General features: G+C 66.4%; 1 protein-coding gene across 5 annotated transcripts in view; it reads right to left on the reverse strand.

Moving 5' to 3' along the window:
• Positions 1 to 976: 976 nt before the first annotated feature.
• BAIAP2 (BAR/IMD domain containing adaptor protein 2) overlaps positions 977 to 21,516 on the reverse strand; it is a 62,751-nt gene continuing 42,211 nt past the window's right edge. For 2 of the 5 annotated variants that reach the window (XM_049635526.1, XM_049635530.1), the window contains exons 7-14: positions 14,547 to 14,699; positions 11,949 to 12,164; positions 11,592 to 11,793; positions 10,799 to 11,000; positions 9,767 to 9,835; positions 9,243 to 9,405; positions 7,498 to 7,532; positions 977 to 1,346 (exon numbers count right to left, since the gene is read on the reverse strand). In XM_049635526.1, the coding sequence (XP_049491483.1) occupies positions 1,277 to 1,346; positions 7,498 to 7,532; positions 9,243 to 9,405; positions 9,767 to 9,835; positions 10,799 to 11,000; positions 11,592 to 11,793; positions 11,949 to 12,164; positions 14,547 to 14,699 (1,110 nt within the window). In that variant the 3' untranslated portion in view covers positions 977 to 1,276. Of the gene's footprint in view, positions 1,347 to 5,008; positions 5,057 to 5,387; positions 6,963 to 7,497; positions 7,533 to 9,242; positions 9,406 to 9,766; positions 9,836 to 10,798; positions 11,001 to 11,591; positions 11,794 to 11,948; positions 12,165 to 14,546; positions 14,700 to 21,516 lie in introns of those variants that run through there. The other 3 variants (XM_049635529.1, XM_049635528.1, XM_049635527.1) reach the window with 3 other exon arrangements.

A 21,516-nucleotide genomic window follows, 5' to 3' on the forward strand; every position in this document is an offset into this window, starting at 1 on the left:
AATCCCTGGGCGGGGGTGGGGAGGCGGGGTGGTGCTGGGGTGGGGCCTGGCTGCCAGCTCTGCCTGGGAGGGCACAGTAGTCCCTTCTGCCCAATGCCAGTGGGGTGCGGGAGGGTGCCACCTACCCACCTGCCCCCCCCCCCCCCCCCCCCCTGCCCCGGGCCGTCCTTGCTGCACCCTAGTGGAGGGGGACAGTGACTTGGGCCGCACCTCTCCTCCGGTGGAGGTCTGCACAGAGCAGGGGAGGGGACTGACCCCAACAGCCCTCTCTTCCTGTTCTTTAGTTGGTGCTGACTAGGTAAGAACGAGGTGGGGGGCCTGCAGGCCCCTTCCCCCATGGGAAGCTCCTTCGAAGGCCTTTCCAGAGCACGGGGTCGGGGCAGGGTAAGGGTGAGGTAAGAGGGTTTCTGAGGAGCCAGGGCTTCTGTGCTTCTCCACCCCAAACATGGGCTCTACGACCCCACTGGGCCCGTCTCCACAGCTTCTGCGGGGCCAGGGACCTGTGTCCCACCCATGACCCATTTTGTTTCTGGTATAGGGGTAGGGACAGGCTTTGGGCAGAGCAGGGCTCCAGGGCCCTCCCTCCTTCTAGGGCCGGGGAGGGGTGACTGCTGCCTGGAACTTGTCAGCTGGGGGTGCCTGGCCCCAAGGCCAGTCACTGCGCTGTAGTTCAACCACAGACACAAACGACGGGGATCTCTGCACGAAGCAGCTGGGGCGCAGAGGCGTCCCCGGCCGTGGGGCCTGCTGTTCACTCCAGGGACAGGGAAGAGAGCTGGGGGCCAGCAGCCAGCTCTGGACGGGAGTGCGGGGGGCATGGAGGGGTCCCCCAGCACTGCCAGTGGGAGCGGGGCCCAGGAGAGCCACAGTCGAGGGCTCAGAATAAATCTGTGCCCCGAAGATGGTGGCGGCCTCTCCCACGTCCTCTGTCCCAGGCCTCCCACCCCCTGGGGCTGACAGAGCACGAGCGGGCACATGTGGGGCAGCCTGTTTATTGACCAGACACGTGGGGCTGGTGGAGCGTCCCTCCCTGCACGAGCGGGGGCCAAGTGCCTGCTTGCGGGGCCCACTGTCGGCCCCACTCTCCTCAGCCATGGCCCAGGGGCCACCTCCGAAAACAGCCGGGGTCCAGCCCAGGCCAGACTCCGGTGGGGGCAGAGCCAGGCAGGTGAAGGAGAAAATTCTCTAAATGGGGACCACGCGGATTGTTACAAAAGAGGTTGTGTGTGTGGGCGGGGCAGGAGGGTCCTGGCAGGCAGCGGTGGGGACTCGGCCATCAGCTGAGGAGGGGGGCGGACCTGTCGTTGGTCACTGTCGGCTTCAGCTGGACGTTGGCGAAGGGATTCCTGAAAAAGAGAAGAGGGGTTTTAGTGTGGGAGGGGCACTGTGAGGGCGCAATGCCGTCCTGGGCTGCCCTACGCCCGGGGGGCCCCCAGCCCTGCGGATGGCACCGGCCTGGGCCCCGATGGCCCAGCCTCTGAGCTCAGAGCAGGTGGACGATGGAGGCCGCTCGGGGGAGCCCGGGAAGGGTGCTCGCTGGCCGCCAGTGCGCCCCATCTGCGGCCGTCAACCCTCACGGGGCGGGTGGGGGCCGTGGGGCCACCGAGCCACAGGATGGTTCCTTCTCTGCAACCTGAGCCCTGAACGGGCCTGCATCCAGGTTTCGTGAGCCGCCCCACAAGGCCAAGGAGGCGCCTCCCATCGGCCCAAGGGCAGCGGCGGACCCATTTTTCAAGACACGCCATCGACAGACACAGACAGTTCAGCGCACACAAACCCGGCCCATGCGTCCCGGGCTCCCAGAAGGTGGCTGGGTGCAGACCCGCCCCACGCCAAGACGACACACGGGGGTGCACGCACACTGGCAGCAAGGAGGCCAGCAGGGGTGGACGAGGGCTCAGCCACCTGTCACCCGGGGGGTGACCCCCGAGGCCACAGCTGACGGACAGATGGACGCGCCAGACAAGAGGTGGAGATGGGACGAGATGAGCACAGCGGACGCCGGCACCCGGCCCGGAGGACCCGCCTGGGCAGGGACAGCACGGGACAGCGGGCTGGGGGTGGCGGCACAGACGGCACGTGGGACACGGAGGGCCGGCACGGACGGGACCACACTCCCGGCGAAGCGCTCGGCTCTGCAGCCGTTACCTGGGGCCGGAGTCGCCTCTGGCGCAGCTGGGCTGGTGTCCATGCGGCGGGCAGGCGCTCTGTCCAGTGCCCAGGGAGAGCGCGTGGGGCGGGGGCGCCTCCCTGTGTTTTCTAAAAAACTGAGACACTTGGGACTGAACTTTTAAGAGGAACAGCGGCAGACAGTAGCTAACTTCTTGGCGAGTGAGGTCCCCGTCCCCGTCTCCGTCTCCGGGATGATGGCTGAGAGTCCCGTGTTGTTACACTGCTTACGACTGTCCTCTGAGTCATCGACCCCTGGCTTTGAGGCCGCTTGCAGCCCCACGTGGGGCCTCAGGCTCCTCCGCGTGCTCTGGCGCTCTGTTCCGCTGACGTGTACAGACGAGTTTCAGCTTTTTGGCCGCCTGGAAGCTCCCAAGGCCAAGCCTCCTGTGACCGGTGACATCCGCCCCCAGGACAGGGCGGTGGCCCGTGCCCTGACTGCCACCTCGCCTAGACTCTGGTTCTGAAGCAAGGCTCCGGGCCTTGGCTGTTCCCGGCCCGGGTCGAGGCAGATGCCCTGGGGGGCTGGAACTCGGCCGGTCTTGTTCATCTGGAGATGGGGACCGAGCCGAGGACGGAGCTCCGGCCCTAAGCCCGGGGAGGGAGGGCAGCTCCCGTGCTGGCTGGAGCCAGTACAGAGGGGTCAGGCCAGGTGGGCCGGGGCGGTAGCACAGCCAGACAGGCCTCCCCGCAAGACGGTGTCTGGCCTCTGAGCCCCACTTTCTTCATCTTCCCCCAAACGGGGTGAGCGGGGAGCACGCACCGTCAACACGGCGGGCCGAAGACGCCCCCGGCCTCCCCCTGCAGCCGCGCCCAGCCCGGCCCCGACCAGAGGCCCCTGGGTGGGGCCGTCTAGGGCGCCTACCACCTTCTGTGAAGGAACGGGAGGGTGTCAGTGCGACCCTGGGCGGGTCAACACCAAGATGGCAAAACAGGACTAAGTTCAGACCCAAGGCCCAGTCTCTGGCCCCGGGGACATTTGTCCCCACTTGGGGTGCTTGCCAGGGGCGGACGCCCGGCAGCAAACCACCAAGACGTAAGCAAACTCAGCGGACGGAACCGAGCAGAGGCCACAGGAGCCGTCCAGGCTCCTCCCGCAGGCAGGGCAGGCTGAAGCCCCCGGCGGGTCCGGCGCTGCATTCAAGGGGCAGCCCTTGGGGGCATCGCGGGGTCCTGAGCCCACAGCCCCCGCCTGCAAACCCTGCAGCCCGAGGAGGGCCGAGCGCCTTTCCGTTCCAATCTCGAGGGGAGCGCTATGCCGAGGGTTTAGGGAGTCGCCTGTAATTGTTCCGAATCCGCCAACTGAGCGAGAACCGGGTCGGCTGGGAACGGCCGCGTCTCCTCACAGGGTACGGTTTCCGTCCTTCGGTGATCCTGGAGCAGAGTGAGGGCGGCCGGGGTGCATTTCCACTTCCTCCTGAACTTCCTCCTCCGAGACCAAAGCGGTTGCCGTGCCTTCGGGACTTCGGCCCTTCTGGGATCGGATCCTTGTCGTTCGGTCCCCCCAGGGCCACACCTCAGGCAGGCTTGGTCAGGGTGCTTTGACCGACCCGGGGGACTTTTGGCACCCCACCCCCAGCCGAATCTTGGAGCCAGGCTGATTCTGCGGCCGGGAGGCTGGCTGGTGGCGCTGTGCTGATGCCCACCGTGCCCCCGGGGCCCCGTCCTACACCAGGGGACGTGGTCCCAGGCAGAGGCCAGGCCTGCAGCTCAGAGCGATGGGGGCAGCGGGGGCAGCGGTGGGGCGTCGGCGGGGGGGGGGTGGGGGTGGGGTGGAAATGGAAACCTCTCTGCATCCTGGAAGAAGGGGAATCTAGAGGCAGCAAAGGCATTTTCACCCTGTCCTCAAATTCCAGGAGCACTGGTCTCCAGAATCTTCCAGAAACTCCTCACACTGTAGCTCAGACGCAGTGAAAGGAGAGGGAGTCCAGGACCCGTTGGGAGCAGCCACTGCCCTTGGAGGGGCCACGTCACTGGTGCCCAGTGGGGTCCAGTGAGCACCATCTGCTACAAAGGACACAGGTGCCAGTGTCCTGGGGTGGCGGGGGCAGAGACAGATGGGCGGCACTGCCACCCTGACCGAGGCCCGGGGCCCAGGGTGCCGGCTGTCCCAGGGCGGTGAGGAAGGGGCCGTCACGGGGTTGGCTGTAGCAGGCCCACAAGGGCACCCACACGCAGTGGTGAAGGCCCGATCTAGAAAGCCTGGCGCAGCCTCCTGGCGCCCCTTGGGGCACATGCGAGTCCGGGCAGAGCGGGCACCAGGGCCACCCTATATCCACCTGCCCCAGCGGCCCAGGCATGTGCTCCTGCTCCGGTGTGCCTGAGGCCCTCACACGGGCACGAGCCGTGGCACCGTCCCCGAGGCCCACCCAGATCTCCCCAGCCCCCGAGGGGCTGCAGGGCTCACCACCCAGGGAGCCGGCCAGGCCGGGCTCACACCCACACCCACAGGCGCGGCCCGAGGGGACGCTCAGCCAAAGGAGCCCAGAGCTGGCCTCACAGCCGATCACCGGGCCTCACCCTGATTGTGGCCGAAGCGCCCCGTAGAGAGAAACCGAGGCAGAGGACCGGGGCCGGACCAGGCCAGCGGTGCAGGGAGGTGCCGTGGGCGCTGGGGTGCAGCGGGGGCAGCCAGTCAGGCCCACAAGCTTCCAGACAGAGGCAGCAAGTCCCAGAGCCCGAGGAGCAATCCAAGGGGAAGCGAAAGCCCAGAGCCCAGAGCAGAGGCAGGCTCGGCAGACCCCCGCGCCCCGTCCCCGCCCGCCAGGGCCGAGGCCGCGGGGTCTGCAGAGCCGCTGGGAAGGCAGACCGGCCAGAGTGAGAAAGCCGGGCAACTTACTAACTCTAGTCAGGGGCGGCTCAGAACCTGGCCACTTCCACATCGGCACTGCAAGGAAACACAAGGGCTCAGTTGGGGCAGGTGGGTGCGGAAAAGGGGTCTGCGTCCCCCGAGGGGGACGTGGGGAGACACCTGGGGCCAGAGGACACCCGCCAGGAGCGCGAGACCCGGCCGCGGGGGACCGCGCTGTTGCGTGGCTGCCGGGAAGAGAGGGGCGAGCCGGCGGGCAGGTGCCCCCCCGCCCCCGCCCCCGCGGCCCAGGACCCGAGAGGGGCGCGCCTCGGTCGCTCCGTGGAGGCCGGCCGGCCAGGGCGGCCGGGCCCCGCGCGCGGCCCCGATCCCACGCGGTGGACCTGGAAGGAGGCGCCACACCAAGCTCAATGCAATAAATAAAACTTTTATTCAAACGACTGCGGCACAGGGCACAATTCAGAGTTTAAAAAAAAAAAAAAAAGAGGAAAGAAAACAGGAAAAATATTTTCAGCACTTTACATGTTCATACAAGTTTTGCAGTTTGTGTCTACATTCATCCGTTGAGCATGGAATCCCCTGGATTTGAGAGCTGTGAGCAAAACGAGAACACCAACACAGAAGGCTGTTCACACGGGTCCATGTTCTGGCTTTGTTTTTTCCTCAAATAGAAAACGGGTCCGTCTGTGTCTCGAGCGGCTTCTCTCACAAACACTAGTCCACACGAGAGCGGGCGGAGGGTTTTGTTAAATCGCATCAGAAAAAGGAGCGTCCACAGCTTCACAGGGGCTCCCTCGGCGGAAGGGCCAAGCGAGGCCGTGCCCTCGCTCACTTCCCAGACTCGGGGTGTGAAGAGGCCACTGAGCCCAGCGTGTCTGTTTCTGGTCAGCAAGACACACAAAAAGACGAGAATGTTCGGGGAGGTCGGGGGCGGGGACCGCCCGCTTCCCCCAGGCGGCGGGCGTGGGCGGGCCGGGGGCCCAAAGCCGCCCTCCCGGGGCCAGCCCCGCACCCTGCCCGGTGCAGCCTGGGGGCCGAGACTCCCTCACGAGGCTGTGAAGCGGTTTCCAGAACACGTGGGGGTGGGGGTGGTCTCTGGAGGTCTTTGGAATGTCCGAGTGTGGCCAGGCGGCGCCTGCTCCCGACCCCCCCGCCCCGCCAGTGCGCCGGGGGAGGCCACACGCCCTCGCTCTGGACTCTGTACACCGTCCGACGGTGGCCGAGGACAAGGAAGCGCTCGGGGGCCCGGCCTGCTGGGCCGGGTGGGGGCCGGGGGCCGTGGCCTCCCTCACAGGAGCGGCCAGCTTCCTCAGGAGGCCCCCCCGAGCCGGGCACGAGCCCCTCCGTGGGTGCGCGCGGCCCTCGGAAGGGCGCCCGCGGGGCCGCGAGCCTCCGGGAGCTCCCGGCGCCTTCCCTTTCCTGGCAGATGCAGCGTCCGCTGGGGGAGTCAGATGCAGAATAACAGTACGTACACCGGAGTCCATGCATATGTTTTTGTGGTTCAGGAAAGAAGAGTCCTTTTCCGGTTTTGCTTTGCTTTTTTTCTTTTTTTTCTTGTCTTTTCTTTTTTTTTTTTTTTTTTTTTTAGATTTTTCTTTTTCTTCAAACTTTAGACTTGGCTCGTGGTGAGCCTTCAGAAGGGGACAGTGCATCGTGAACACGGCAGACGCGGAGCAGAGGCAAGGACGCCCTGCCCCCGCTGCCCCGCCGGCAGCTCCTGCCCGGTGGGCACACGGGGGCGGGGGCGTGTAAACACGGGGAGCAGAGGTGGGGCAGCACCATGGACCCTGGGGGATCTCAGAGTCTGGGGTCACCAACCAAAAGGCGGGGAGAGGGCAGGTGGGAAAGAAAAACAACCCGAGAACAAACCAACGAGAGCAGAGGAGGGAACCGATGGAGACCACACAGATGGGGGGGACTCTTCCGAGCGGCGGCCGCCCATGGTCAGCGTCCTCACACTGTGGACACCAGCGTGCCGCTGCCGCTGTGGGACAAAGCACAGGACACTGCCAGGCCGCACGCCTCTCTTGCCGCAGCTCTGCCCACGGTTCGGGGTCGGCCGGCTGCCCGGCCCTGGAGGAAAGGCGGGACGCGGGCCGAGCCCAGGCTGGGGGGGGTGGGACGGGACGGCCTGGGCTGGTTCTGGGGAGATGAGCCCAGGGGCGGGCCGCACCCCGCTGGCCGACGCAGGCCTGGCCACCAGGAAGGAAGAGGGGGGTGCGACAGAACCCGGCCGAGGGGCTTCCCGGAAGGCCGGGAGCCCAGGGGCCGTGGTGGGCACAGAAGCAGGTAGGCTCCCGCGGTGGAGGGCCCGCTCCCACCGACCCAGGGGTGAGAGCATGAAGGCGACCTCCCAGGACCGTGCGCGACTGCCCCGCGGCCCCCGTGGCTCAGAGAGGCCCCGGAGAGGGGCCTCCACAGTCTGCAGCCCCATCTCGCGGAGCAGGCCCCGGAGGGCCCGTGAGAGGGGCCAGCTCCCCCCACGCCAGCGCCCCAGGACACGCGTGAAAGCCCCTTACCTGCTCACAGCCCGCGCTCCATAGTCGTCTAGACCCTGGGGAGAAACAGGAACACAGGTCAGGCTGGGGGTTCTGGGGGCGAAGTGGGGTCTGCAGGGCAAGGCGCTGCCCGTAGCCAAGGGCACGGAGGGCCCCTCGTACGTGCACAGCGGTGACCTCCCAAGTGCGTGGGGGCATCTCCTCATCTGGCCAGCAGCAGATCACGGATCACGTGAGCTCACGCTCACGGGCACACACAGACAGTCCAGGTGCCGGCCCCTCCCATACGCGACTCGCGAGGTGAGTGGGCCGGGGCCCCAGGACACCTGCAGGTTACCTAATAGGGGCACCAAGGCAGGTGAGGTTGGGGCTGCGTGGAAGCCTCTGGGCAGGTAGCGGGGCCGCACCAGGGACGGAACCGGTGCCACTTGGGGGGAGGGGTGACGGCTGGGCAGGAAAGCGAGCCTGGCAAGGCCGAGCAGGCTCCTGCAGCCCCAGACAGCGGCTGTGGCTTCTGGCCTCGGGGGTGTGGGGCCCTGGGTGTGGGGCTGAGGGACGGGGGCTGGTCAGCCACCACATCTCTGCCGCCCGGCCTAGGGCCGTCAAGGGGTGTAAGCTGTCTCAGGGCCAAAACCACACCCAGAGAGCAGGGAGGTGGGAGGAGCAGGGCCACACCCGCCTGGGCCCAGCCAGCTGTGTGTGTGTGGGGGGGGGGGGGGGCCCAGGTGGGGCCGCATGGGGCAGGCTGGCCTGGTGACTCCGGGGTGCCGTGCCTCTCCCAGGCTGGATCGGCCTCTCCCTGAGCTCCAGCTCCAGTCTCACCTTCTCTGGAAGGTTCCATCCAAGGGCCTGAGCCACACCTCCCCAGTCTGACGCTTCCCAGCACCTAATCTCAAACTACATGTTCTCACTGTGCAACAGTGAGCTTCTCTCGTGGGCAACAACCTCGCCCAGCTCGTGCCGGTTATACCCTCCTTGCTGGGAGGAGACTGCTCGGGATGGGGCTAGGCGCGGCCCTTCTTGGGCCCCACCCACCCATGACACCGCTCACCACAGCCTCCGTCGACCCAGATCCTTGGTTTTCACTCATGCTGCCCAGATCTCAGGAAAACTTTTCTTCTCCTCCCTGCTGCTGTCCAGGGCGAGGGGGGTGGGGGCGCGCTGACCCTTAAGCTGGGGCTCAATCCTGGACATCGGGACCCAGAACGCATTGCTGGCCCCTGTTCCCACCACAGCCACAGCAAATGTTCTAGAAGCCTTGGGCTCCTCCAACCCTGTGAGCCTCCCCAGACAGAGCGGTGGGGGTCCCAGCAGTACCCTCCACAGCCACACCCCAGTCCCACCTGGGCTTTGAGACCAACATCACACCCTCCAGGGGCTCTACAAGGGACCCAGGCCTTGCCCTCCTGCCTCTGGCCCGGGTGGCCTGGGCATGAGTGCCTGGTCCTGTCTCCAGAGACCCAGACGCACACGGAAAGGTTCCGGCCACAGCACAGGTCTCAAGTGCAGGTGCTCACATCCACACGGACCCACGACCGCCAAAGCCCGACAGCCTCGAGGAGGGGGCTCCTCGCCGACGCCCAGGCTCCTCCCAAGAGCTGGGGTCCGGGGCAGCATCACGGCCGCAGCCACCGCCCCGGCGGAGGAAAGGACAGGCAGAGGGGCCGCCGTGCCTTCATCAGAGCCCCGCGCCTGTAGAGGGTGCCCGCTGGTCGCCCCTTTGCCCCCCCCCCCCCCCCCCCCCCCCCCCCCGCTGTGGAGCTCACCTGGGAGAAGGCAGGCACAGCCACGCTGTAGGGCCTCTGCTTGAAGGTGCCGGCCGTCTGGGCAGGGAAGGCGCGCGAGGACGTGCCGTAGTCGGGCGGTGGCAGTGCCAGCTCCTCCTTGTCCAGGAGGTTGCCCGTGCTGCTGCTCTTTCCCTGCTGCAGGCTGCGGGGGGAGAGGGGTGGTGCTTAGGGGCCTGGCCGCCCCGGTCCCCCTCTGGCCCTCCACCTCCCCTGCCTCCCTTGGGCCCCCTACGGAGGCCTCGGCCTCCCTAAGCCGGTGGACGGGGCCCGGAGGGGCGGCGGGAGGGACGTCCCGCAGCCCGTGAGCCCCTTGGCGACCCCCGAGGCCCGCAGACCCTCCTCACAGAGCACCCTGCACCCACACACCCCAGGAGCCTCAAACACTTCCGTGCGGGGCGTGGGGGCAGCACCACGAGCAGAGAGCGGGGGCCGCCCGGAGAGGTGCCCCCGCAGTGCCCTGCTCTCACGGCAGCCTCTGTGGAGCGAGGGGCCAGCACACTCACCTCATGTGCAACCTGTCGCTGCCGTCGCCGTCCAGAACCCGGGTGTAGGAGAACGGAAACCAGCCCCGCCTGGAAGACAAGGCTGGGTGAGAGGGCTCCAGGGCCGGGCTGCCAGCATGGGGGGGTGGGGCGGGGTGGCGAGGGGTTCCGGCCCCCCGGGTCCCTGCCGGGCTGCGACCGTCTGCAGAGGGAGCTCATACGAGCCACTGGATGGGAGGCTGGGGACCCCTGGGCAGGGCTGGTCTCTGGCCACACAGCCACAGGCAGCCATGCTGAGCGGGGGCGCCGACACCTGAGAAGCTGTCTGGTGGGGGGAGATGGGTACGGTGTCCGGGACTGAGGCTCCCTACCGATTTCCCTGTTCCTCATTGCCCCCTCCCAAGATGGTGTGGCTGCCTGGGGGCCGACGAAACGTCAGGGCTGACTCTGCTCTGGGATGGGAGCCTCCCACGCCACCGACAGCCGCATCCAGAAACATCTGGATGACAGTGGCGGGGGGGGGGGGGGGGAGGGGCAGCACCCGGCCAGGCAGCCCTGAGGCGCAGTGAATGTGAGATGCTGGTGCAGCCTCTGCACGATGTGCTCAGTGAGGCCGTGAGGACACAGCTCCCAGAATGTGACCGTGTGGCTTCTAGAACCCCAGCACAAAGGCTGATCGAAACGGACTTGGGGACAGCAGAAGGCTTTGGGGCTGACGGCCAACTGGGAAGCCGTACACCCGACAGCAGGGAAGGCGCCAGACGGGCCGCGGTGTGTGTGTGTGCGGGGCCCCGGGCCAAGTGGGTGACGTGGGCAGTGAGGGTGACGGGCTGGCAAGAGACGGCTGTGGTTCTGAGACGCGGTCACGTCTGCGCCACAAAGATTTTCCGACTGAAGGCCCACGGCGGGATAATCAGGCTGGGAAGGAGCCAGAGCCACCGGGACCTCTGGAGGCTGCAGGGTCAGGAGGGGGTGTCCCTGAGCTCATCGGAGTCCCGGCGGCCCGAGAGGCCCCGACGGCTGGCGGGGAGGGCCCGGCCTACGGACACTTACATTTTTGTCTTCTCGCTCTCCCCGTAGTGCCAGCCGTCACGGGCCTCGGGCACTAGCAGGGTGATGAGGTCGCCCTCCTTGAAGCTCAGCAGGGTGCTGTTGTCCCCGGCCGCGTGGGAGAAGATGGCTTTCACTCGCATGCGGCCGTTGCGCTCCAGGCCGGCTGCCATGGAGCTGGAGCGGGGCAGGGTCTTGGTCTCAGCTGCGGGACGACAGGGCAGGAGTGAGGGGACTGACCGCACGCCTGTCGGCTCGGCCGCCTGGTGGCGAGATGCTAGAAGGCCCCAGGTGGGCCTGGAGGGGACGCTCGCCAGCCTCCGGGGCCATTTGGACAGAGACTCAGGAAGGATCCAGCCACGGACCGCCGCCCACCAGCTGCAGGGAATTCCGGGCCGGAGCCTGGCCTCAGCTCTCCCATCCGTCATCGGGAGGCGCTCACGGGCTGGGGGAAGGGGCAGGCCGCCGGCCACAGGATGGGGAGGCACAGTCCAGGGACCCGGGCAGTAGCGGGGGCGGGGGCATCCCACTGTCCATCACAGCCCAGTTGGACATCACCCGCATGCTGCCATCACAGGCTGAGCCGATGGCGTCCTGGCACGGCCCCACCTATCGCGCTCACGGCCTGCGGCTTGCCAGAGACAACGAGGAGGGCCGGGCGAAGCCCGAGGGTCCAGGACTGTATCTCCATGCGGGCCCAGGGGTGCTGCACAGGAGCACACGTGCCCGGGGTTCTGGAGACCTTCCCCACCTCCCCGCGGGCGCGGCACAACCAGGGACACGTCCAAGCCCTTACTGGCAGCGTAGCTGTTTTTCGGAGTCACGCTCTTGCGCACGGGGAGCGTGTTGGAGTAGGAGTCGCTCAGCTTGCTCTGTGACTGTGGTGGGGACGAGGCCTTAGGCTGGGCGGCCTTGCGGTCGGCCCAGGGGCTGTAGTCCTCGCCATCGGGGCCCGAGACGCCATTCATGACGGGCGCGCTCTCCTGGGCGGACAGCCGCTGTTGAGAAGGAGGGGGGGGGGGCGGCGTCACGGGAGGGCCCGGTCAGGTGAGGCCGGCGTGGAGACCCCTCACCCTGGTGAGGGCGCCCCAGGTGCAAGGGGTGGGGGCCGTCTTCTCACACCCAGGAAGCTCGCGGGAAGCTGTGGACTCACCCCCACAAACGGGGCCAGCTCAGGGGGCACCGGCAGAGGCTTGGCCCCCGGAATGGGGTCTGAGATGACCAGGCTGGACTTGGAGGCCGACAAGGCGCTGGGGAGGACGGAGCCGTTGCTGCTGGCCATCAGCTGCACCGCGCGCTCCGGGATCTTGTTGGGGTCGGCGCAGGCCTGTTGCCACAGCGGCAGCTTCTGTGCCAGCAGCTCCTTGCCCTGGAGCAGAGGAAGCAGGGAGGGGTCAGGGCCGGCCGCAGGCTTGTGGCTGGGCACACGCGGGGGCGGGGCGGGGAGGGTGGGGGCGCCCCGCCGGGCCACGCTCACCTCGGACGCAGCCCCCTGGCGACGCGTCCCACCCCAGGTGAGGTCACCTGTCTAAGGCTAAGGGCCGCTCTTCACCAGGTGGTGACTCACAGCCAGATGGCCCACCTGTGAGTCCCTGACCCCGACCCGGGAAAGAGGCTGGTACGCTGCGGTGAGCCGTGTGCTGAAGGGGCCGCTGGGGCTGAGATGAAACCAAGGTCCAACCGGGGCAGGGACCCCCAAAGAAAGAAAGAGGGACAGTGGCTCACACTCAGGCACGAAATGGGCAGGGCCTTCACGGGCAACCGTGAAGTCCCGGGAAGAGTGTCACCCCGGGGTACCCCAGGGCCAGAAACCAGGTGGTAAAAGGACAGGGCGGGAGCCGTGATGGCAAAGGGACAGAGCTGCCAGGGCCTAGCTGCAGTCACGCCAGGCTACGGGGAGGATGCGGAAGGCAGGGTCCCGTCCGGCGGCACTTGGGAGACGCGGGGTGCTAGGTGTTCCTGCCCCCGCACCCAGGGGCCCAAGAGCCCAGATGTCCCTTTGGTGTGCACTGGGGTGTGCCCGGGGCCCCGCCAGCCCCACAAATGTAGGGCTCTAACAAAGGATGGAGAAGCCACGGTGTAGTGAGGAGTCCCAGCATGGGAGGGACAGCCAGCAGCCTGTGGCTCCCTGTAGCCCACCTGGGGCCTTGTGCCTAACACACGGGCAGGTCCAGGGCCAGGAGGCCACCGTGGCCGCTATGGGCCACCTGACCCGCAGCCGACGCCATAACCTGAGTCCCATGCAGAGCCTGGAGCTCCTGGGGGCAGTGCTCCTCAGCTCAGGGCAATGGCTGTCTCCGGGACCTACGGAGCAGTTGTCGTCACTGCCTCTCCCTGCTCGCCCTCCCACTTCTGGCCTGTGTCTGGGAGGGAGGGGGCGTCTGTGGGGTAAGCTGGAGGAAGCTGGAAAATGGCCCCTGTGAGCAGATCCTGCCCTCCATCGCCTGCTGGTTTGAACCAGGGACCCGCGGGCCAAGGCCTGAGGGCTGGCCGGGTGTTTCATAAATAAAGTTTGATTGAACGCGGCTGTCTGTTGGCTCACACATCTGGGGCTGCTCCTGCGTGGGACCACCACAAGCCCAAAGTGCTTCTGGACCCCGGCCGAGATAAACGGGTGACAGCTCTGGGTGGCGGTGACAAGGCGGGCCAACAGGGGCCTGGCACCAATGGGGGCAACCCCAGGCTCAGCATGGCTGAGCGTGACCCCCAGAAGGGCTCCACAGCTAAGGTGGCTGGCCAACTGGGGCTCCCAACCGGTGACAACAGCTCTGTCTGTAGGAGGCGCCCGGTGGCCTGCTACTGGGAAGCGCCTGGGCGGTCCTGCCCGGGTACCCCAACCTCTGTGCCTCTCTAAACCCGCTAGGGATGGCTGGGTCCAGCTCCCCGGGGACCGTGGCTCTCCTGCCCTCCGTCCCCGCGCTCTCCCTGACCTGCCACACCGCCAGACCGCCACCAGAGGGCGCACACGTCCGCCACAGCGCAGCCTGGAGTCAGGCCGGGGTGGCCCCCCTGCTCTGGAAAGCCTGCTGGCGAGGCTGCCCCGGGGAGCCTTCCCAGCTCCCACAGGGGACGCGGCTCTCTTCGCCGTACTTGCCTTGCACCTGCGCACAGGCCCTGGCGTAGGCCCGGGCAGGCAGAGGGGGGCGTCTACCTCCTCCCTGCCCAGGCCGCGGGGACCAGAGGGCAGGGCTTAGATCCGGCACACGTGTGTGAATGTGCATTTACCCTGCTGCCCCACAGGCACCTTTGTGGGAAAAGGATGTGAACTGGGGTTTCTCACCACACCGGTTGAGCTCTTGGAATGCTCTGGAATGTTCCAGTGGACAGATATGTTCCCACCCCGGCTCTGAATTGAGGACTATGAACAGGGGCTCCTCTGAATCTGCCTGTTCCTGGGGGGGGTGCAGGGGGCGGGGGGCTGTGGCCTCTGGGGCTCGCCAGCCCCCAGCGCAATGCTGGCCTGCAGTTCCCCACACCGTAGCCCTCCCCGAGGACCTAGCCCTCCTCAGAGGAGACCCTTTGGTGCCACTGTCCCTAAAAGAGCAGCTGGCAGTTTCTGAGAAAGGCCTCAAAACGTCTGCAGCGTTTACCCTGGGGATTTTCTGACCAGAACGCTGTGTCCCTGGGGGCAGCCTCAATGCACAGAATTACTGTCATCACAGCTCTGGGCGGACAGGCCCCCGATGTCTGCCAGGGAGCCGGTCCACTTGAGCCCACGAGGACACTGCCCCTGCGCCGCGAGCAGCCCCACCTTGGAGTGGTAGGCGGCGGAGTTCTTGGCCACGGCGCACTGCTTCTCCACCAGGAAGCAGAACCTCCTTCTCTCCTCGGTGAGCGCGGTCTTGTAGCCGTCCGACACGTAGTTCTCCAGCTCGCCCTGCTTGTTGCTGATGGCGTCAATGTACTGGGGGGGACAGGAGAGAGCGTGGGGGGACGGCACAGGGTCAGGCTCAGCTAGGGGTGGAGGCACCTCCCACCGGCCCACTGCTGGGGTTTGGCCACAGCTCACTCGAGCCAAGAGGGTGAGGACAGAAGTGACACCAGGGCCTCCCCCAGCCCACCGCACCTCTGTCCCCCAGGAGCTTGTCTCTCGCCGACCCCTGTCCCCTCAGTGCCCCAGCAGCCATACACGTGGGGGGCGTGCTGGCGGATCACACGGTGGGACCCGGTGGCAGCGTGGCACCGCCTGTGGGTGCTGATTCCGAGCATCTAAAGCCACCCTGACAGTGGAGCGGGAAAGCGCACCGGGCACTGTGCGCACTAATGTGGAATGACTAATCCACACCAAACCCCGCAGAGGTGGGCAGCGAGCGCAGGAGACACCCAGGCCCTGCGGGGGTGGGCAGGGGACGCAGGAGACACTGCTTGATGCTGGGGCGCACGGGAACGTTCCGATTTTGCTGGAAACTTCCAGAAACAAAGCACCCTCAGGACTGCAGACAGCCGTCACAGGGAGGCAGGAGCACCCAGACGCACACCGCCAGGGTTCGCAGCTCCCTCTCCAGGGCGTGCGTGCGTTGGGGTCTCTGGGGTCTGGGCTCTTTCCGAAGGGAGCCCCTTCTCAGCTGCAGAAGTCCCTTCCAGCTCCCTTCCTCTGCTCCCGGGGGGCGGGGGTGGGGTGGGGCGCGGCCACGCTGCTGCCCTGCAGGGGTCTCTGCAGCCCAGGGGTTTTTCCTGGAGCAGCCCCACCTCTGGCAGGGGCCAGCCCGGCCTCCAGGGGCGCCTCCCCCGCCCGGCTCTGACTCAGAGAGGGTAGGCGGTGCTGAGCGGACGTGGGCGACCGGAGGAGGTGAGCAGAACAGGCTGTTCCCGCCGCCGCCTCCCTTCCCAGCCTCGCTCAGCTGGGGGGGTGGGGGGGGGGGGGGCAAGGACCGGCCTGTGGGCGTGGCTCGGCCAGCGTGAGGGAGCCACGACGCCCCACGGCAAGGCCTGCCCGTCCGGGCCACCAAAACCCAGGGGCCTGCTCCCTCTGCCCCGCAGACCGCCCACCTCACCACGCCGAGGGCAGCTTAAATGGGCCTCAAAATGGGCAGCCCGTCGCCCCCAGCCCCACGGAGGCCACAGCCCTGAGGAGTAGGCCTCAGCCCTCCAAATGGCCACAGGGCCCTGCAGCCCGTGGGACTGAGGGGAACCCGGGATGGCTCTTGCCAGAGGTGGGGCTGCTCCAGGAAAGACCCCCGGGTTACAGAGACCCCTGCAGGGTGGCAGCGTGGCCACCCCGCCCCCCCCCTCGCCCCCCGGAAGCAGAGAAGCAGAGGAAGGGAGCTGTGAGGGACTTCTGCAGCCGAGAAGGGCTCCCTTCGGAAAGGGGAGGGGACCGGGACGGCAAACCCCTGCCAGCCTGGGAGAAAAGTCTGAACACAGGTAAGAGGCCCCCCTGGCGGGCTTGCTGCTCTGCTCCCCCAGCCCTGCCGCCTCCTCCCCCTTCTCCCCTCCTCCACCCTGTTCCTCAGGGCTGCCCCAGGACGACTCCTCCGGTTCTGGAACGTGCTCCCGCGGGACCTCCCCTGCATGGCGGCTCTTCCGGGAGGCTTCCAGGTGTGCGGCGCCCCCGGGGGTGGGGGACACGGCGGCCGAGGCCCCCCTGCGCCATTCCTCAGACGCCACCCGGCTACTGCGGGAAGAGGGTGCCTGCCAAGGGGACCGCTCACACCCACACCCGCTCCTAGGGGCCCCGGGAGGTGCCTGTGAGGGGGGGCGGGGGCAGAGACCCAGGAGACAACACCCGCTGGATGGAAGGGGCTGGAAGGGCGTGTGCACCAGGAGCGGAGGGGAGGGGGGGGGGGGAGGCGCCCGTCCCCCTGCACCCAGTGCTCATGTCGCCTGGAGGGTCCCATGCACACTCCCCCAGGGCCTGTCAGGGACGCTGCCGTGACCCTACCGGCTTCCACTAGCCCACAAGCCCTTCCTCGACTCCACACACAGGGACTCAGCCCAGTGCCCGAGAGCTGCATAAGGGGGCAGCCTCAGGAGAAGTTTCTGCAAGGTTCCAGGAGGAGATCAGGGTTTAACCCCCCAGGAAAACCCCCAGTCCACCTCCCTCGTGCCCCCACCTCCTGCTCTCCCTGGGGCCGCTCTAGCGTCCCCACCAACTCAGCAGCGGCCAGGCCTTCAAGGCCGGCGGGCTGGGGTGAGCCAGGCACGTGGAGGCCCACGCCCGGTGACAGCTAGTGCACGGAGTTCGGCACGCAGCCTCGTGAAGGGAGGCCAAGGGGAGGCTGCCCAGAGTGCCGGCCTCCATGCCAGCTGTCATCCAGCGGGGACTCTGAAGAAAAAGAGGGGCCACCGTGAACGGTTAGCACAGGACAGCGCGGAAACCGGGACGCGGGGCCCCCTGGGTCCGCTCGCCCTGAGCACGCAGCTGAGGACAGCTCCTTCCGAACCGCGGCCCCTCGAGCCAGCTGTCCCACCTGCAGATGGTTTCTGGGTTTTTAGGCTGTGGTACCTCTTTCACAGCAGTGTTCTCCACGAGCGCCGGGCCTGTGCGGTGCAGGGCGCTGGCCCCATTATCGGGGTCTGGTGGCCTCCCGTGGGAGGGAGGGAGTGGGGGGTTATTTTTAAGATTTCCATTTATTCCATCAAGCCCCGTGAACAGCCAGGGGCAGCGCAGACCTCAGGGGGAGCGGGACTGAGGTGGAGAGCACTGCCCCGGGAGGCGCCATCACCCCCGGGGACGACGTGTCCTGGGGAGCAGGCGGGACAGCCTCCTGAGCTACACCACCACGGGGCCCCTGGGCTGTCCAGCTGCCCCAGGGCAGATTCCCGGTCAGTGGGGACACAGGACTGCCTCTTCCTTCCAGGAATGACAGCCAGCTCTCCTTTCCCAGGATGCTGCCCCTTGCGGAGAGAGACCACAACTTCCCGGGGGCAGACCCTGGAAATGTGGGCAAGTAAGGACCTTCCCCTCCCCCTCCCCCCCCCACCCCAGGGGTGGGGGAAGAGCGGAGGGCGCCCCACCCACAGGGTCCAGGCCGCTCTGGCTCGCCCGGTGGAGGACAGAACTCGGCCTGGCCCCACACTTCTGACGACTTAGCAACAGGCTGCTGGAAATGGCCCTGAGCCTGTCCCTGCCGTGGGCAGGCGGGCAGGTGGGTGCTGTGGCCGGCTCTCTACTCCCGCCTCTCCTGCTCCCGGCTTGGTGGTGCTATGGTGACAGTGCTATAGAAACACCCAGCTGAAAGCATTTAAGACCACAGAATGCTCCCATTTAGTCACCCTGGGCTGAACGGCCCTGTAATCCGAGAAGACAAAAGTGATCAGAACATATGTCTCCTCTCCAAAGCGGGCGGTGACTCAGAGGTGGGGGAGGGGCCCTCAAGAACAAACGGCTCCCTTTACCTCCTCCGACATGGCCGCGCTGTGGCTTTCCCACGTTTCTCAAACACCTGACTCTGCCCCTGTCGGTCCCCACGGCTCATGAATGAGAGTGGAATTCTTGGCCCTCAGCTGTCACTGCCGGCAACTACTACTCCCAAGAGACCAGAAGGAACCCGATCGGCCGTGATATTCAGGGAAGGGACAGCAAAAATCGGACGCCCGCGATGCGTTCAGTGACGGGGGACCCGCTGGCCGCAGCCAGCGGCGCCCTGGGGCTCGCTGAGCTGGCCTGCGCCCCTTCTCCAGGCTGATGGACCTGGCGCCACAGGCCAGCGGACAAAGCCTCAACCAGCCTCAATCTGCTGGGCCACGGCTGGACCCTTAAAGTTTCATTTCGACAAGAGAGCTCAGAGCGAGACTCAGGGCTGAGGCCACCACACCGTCGTGCCCACAGGCCCGTGGGGGGAAGGGCTCCCTGAGCCCCTGGGGTTCCCATTTTCTGGCGAAAGGGCTCACTGCTGTCATCAGACCCCAGCTGCTCGTGCCTGCCCCAGCACACGACATGCCCACGGCACCCCCATGCCCAGCGTCCCGTGTGCCCAGAGGCCCAGGAAGGAGCGTGGGGCCACTTATGTCCACACCAGTAGGCCAGATGCTCTGACAAAGGCTTAGGGCCCACAGATCAGCCTGTCCCGGAGACCCAAGGGGACGGGTCTCGGCAAACCTGAGCCATGGCCTTGCGTGGCCAGCACTCAGGGACCCACACTCTCCAGGTCTGGTGGGAGCTCCGCCCGCAGGCCTGCAGGTCAGATTGGGCTCCAGCACCGGCTCTGCCGGGTCACCCTACTCGGCTGCAAAGCCCTCTGGGTCCTGGCTTCCCCACGTGGGAAGCGAAGGGGCCGAACCCCGTCACTCCTGTTGGCACTTCCCAACAGGGGAGCCCTTGCCTCCCGCAGCCACCGAGGCTCTACAGCTCAAAGTCCACACCCGAGTTCACGGACTCAACAGGAAAAGGACGTGACGTACCTCACCAACGTTTCCCACAGCGATGACACGTCGAAGTGACGTGCTACGTACGTTCAAACAGAGCGTGTTGTTTAAAGATTATTAAGAATTTATTACAATGCATGTCATTAAGACCAATGCTCCCTGCTGTTCACGTTCCGAACACAGACATTCCGGGGTGTGAAATGGCGGGGGCATGTGCCCAACACTGCTCTCCAAGGTGCCCTCCAGCTCTGACGGCCGCAGGTGCTCCAAATCACTCCCGGTGCCATTGAGGCCATAGCCCCTGTGCGGCTCCATCGGGAGAACTGGGGGTGAGTGGGCAGCCACGGGAGAGGTGTGGGGCCTGAAGTGGCCCAACAAGTTCAAAGGAACAGACTGTCCTTCCCCAGCTGGCCTGTCCCGGGGACCCTGAGCCCCTGCACCTCTGGACATGTAAGCCCTGACAGGGGAACACGGTCTCTGTTTCCCACACTGGTTTTTCCCCCAGCGAGGGCCCCCGATTTACCTCCAAGGAAGGAAAACGCCTGCACCGCGGAGGCCAGCGGTTTCGTCCACAGGCTGCCTTTGGTGTTGAAGAGCTTTTTAAAAGTGAGAGCAAGAGACCCATAAAGGTCCTGAACCACCAGCAGGGCGTCAAACGCCACATCTTAACGGACCAGTCTCTGCCATTATGTTTTTTGAAGATCTAAATTATGGTTATTTTGTTTTTGCTTTGTTAATTACACATCCCTTTAAATAGAACAAATCTCCCCCTTTCCCAGACTGAGATCTAGATGTGTGTGCCTCCCAGAACACGCGAACCCAGTGAGCGGGGGAGCAAAGTGACCGGGGGCCCCAAGGAAAGCCTGCCCCACGGGCTCCCGAGGTAGGCCTGCTCTCCTCCAGCACAACTGGCCAGCCGGGCCTCAGCCACTGCTCCTCCCACAGCCGCATCGCACAGGAGGGGGATCCGGCCGGCGCTCCCTGCAGCCCCCAGCCCCTTCTGCCCTCCTCAAAAGCCGGACGCTGCCCAGATCAGGGGCTCCAAGGACGAGGCTGCCCACGGCCCCCTGTGCTCCGGCCGCAGCTCTGGCCCACACGCGGTTGACCCTGCGCAGGGGTCCGCCACTCTGTCTCCAGTTCTCTCTTCCCGGGCGCTCAACTCTGCCTTGGGGGCCCTGACACTGCCTGGGGTCTTGGCAGCCCGTCCCTCCGAGTGCGGAGCCCGCATACAGGTTGGGAAGGACACACTGCTTGTCTGTGGCCCCCAGCCCACCACAGCCCACCACGCGTCCCCGGATTTTCTACCAGTCACGACGCCCCTTGGAGGGTGTTCGGTCATGTTCTAGTCAGAGCAGGGCTGCGGCTAGAGACAAATGGTAGAAACAGGAGAGATCTTGACCCTGGCCCTACGGGGTTTGCAGGGACGGAAGTACGACACTTCATACCAGCCTCCCAGACCCTCACTCGGAAGCCCTTGGGACCACCAGATGGCCAGCGGGACTGGCCGTCCTTCAGAATCACCCAGAAGCTCTGAGGGCCCCGACACAGGCCACGGTGTAGCCACTCACACCTGCCTGCCTGGGAGGGGACACAGCAGCTGAGGCCCGGAAGGCCAGAGGCTCAGGGTGGCTGCATGAGGCCTGCCGCCACAGCGCGCCCTTCGCCAGCCACGTGCCCTCCGGCCCCCTTCACACAGACGGGCACTTCCGCGGGTGCCGGGAGGTCTGGGCAGTGGCCTTGGCCGTGAGCACAGCACCAGCACCTTCCCCGCTTCCAGATGGAGCCCTCGTCCTACTTAGTGCCCCAAATGTCTGCGAGCGCCTGTGGCCTGACCTATAATTAAATCAGTTCTCTTCGTGGAAATCCCAAAACACAGTCTCAATTACCAGCAGTTCCTGAAAAGGGCCGGCTCTGACCCAGTCCCACTCACAGGGAACCTGCCCCTGACGGACAGACGGACGCTCTCCGTCTTCCGCAACCCTACCTTCCCCCACTCCACAGGCAGTGACCACCGCTCCTGCACGGCCTGTCATTGGTGCAGCTCGGGCCGCCAGCCTGGCCACGGGCCCAGAGGCCTCGGGGTAGGACAGAGCGTGTGGGGGCCCTTCCTGGGCCAGTCGGCCTCCCTGGAGGGCACAGAACTGCCTGCCAAGGGCTCCGAAGGTCGGGCCCCTGCCTGGCGAGCAGCCTCACTGCTCTCCCTGGCCGAGGATTTCTGCAAACACGAAGCTCAAGTCGGGGAAGGAGGACGTGGGGGCTGGGGGTTCAGCGGCAGCCAGGGGATCCCAGCAATCAAGGCTCAGGACAGACCACCCCCCTCTCCGCAGCACTGAGCAGACCCACACCTGCAATCACTCGCTGGAGCCCCCTGCTCTGCCGAGAGGAAGCTGTCAGGACAGGGGCTTTGGTGCAGC

This window comes from Panthera uncia, chromosome E1 (genome assembly GCF_023721935.1).
Source record: "Panthera uncia isolate 11264 chromosome E1, Puncia_PCG_1.0, whole genome shotgun sequence".
In the NCBI taxonomy this organism is placed as follows: domain Eukaryota; kingdom Metazoa; phylum Chordata; class Mammalia; order Carnivora; family Felidae; genus Panthera; species Panthera uncia.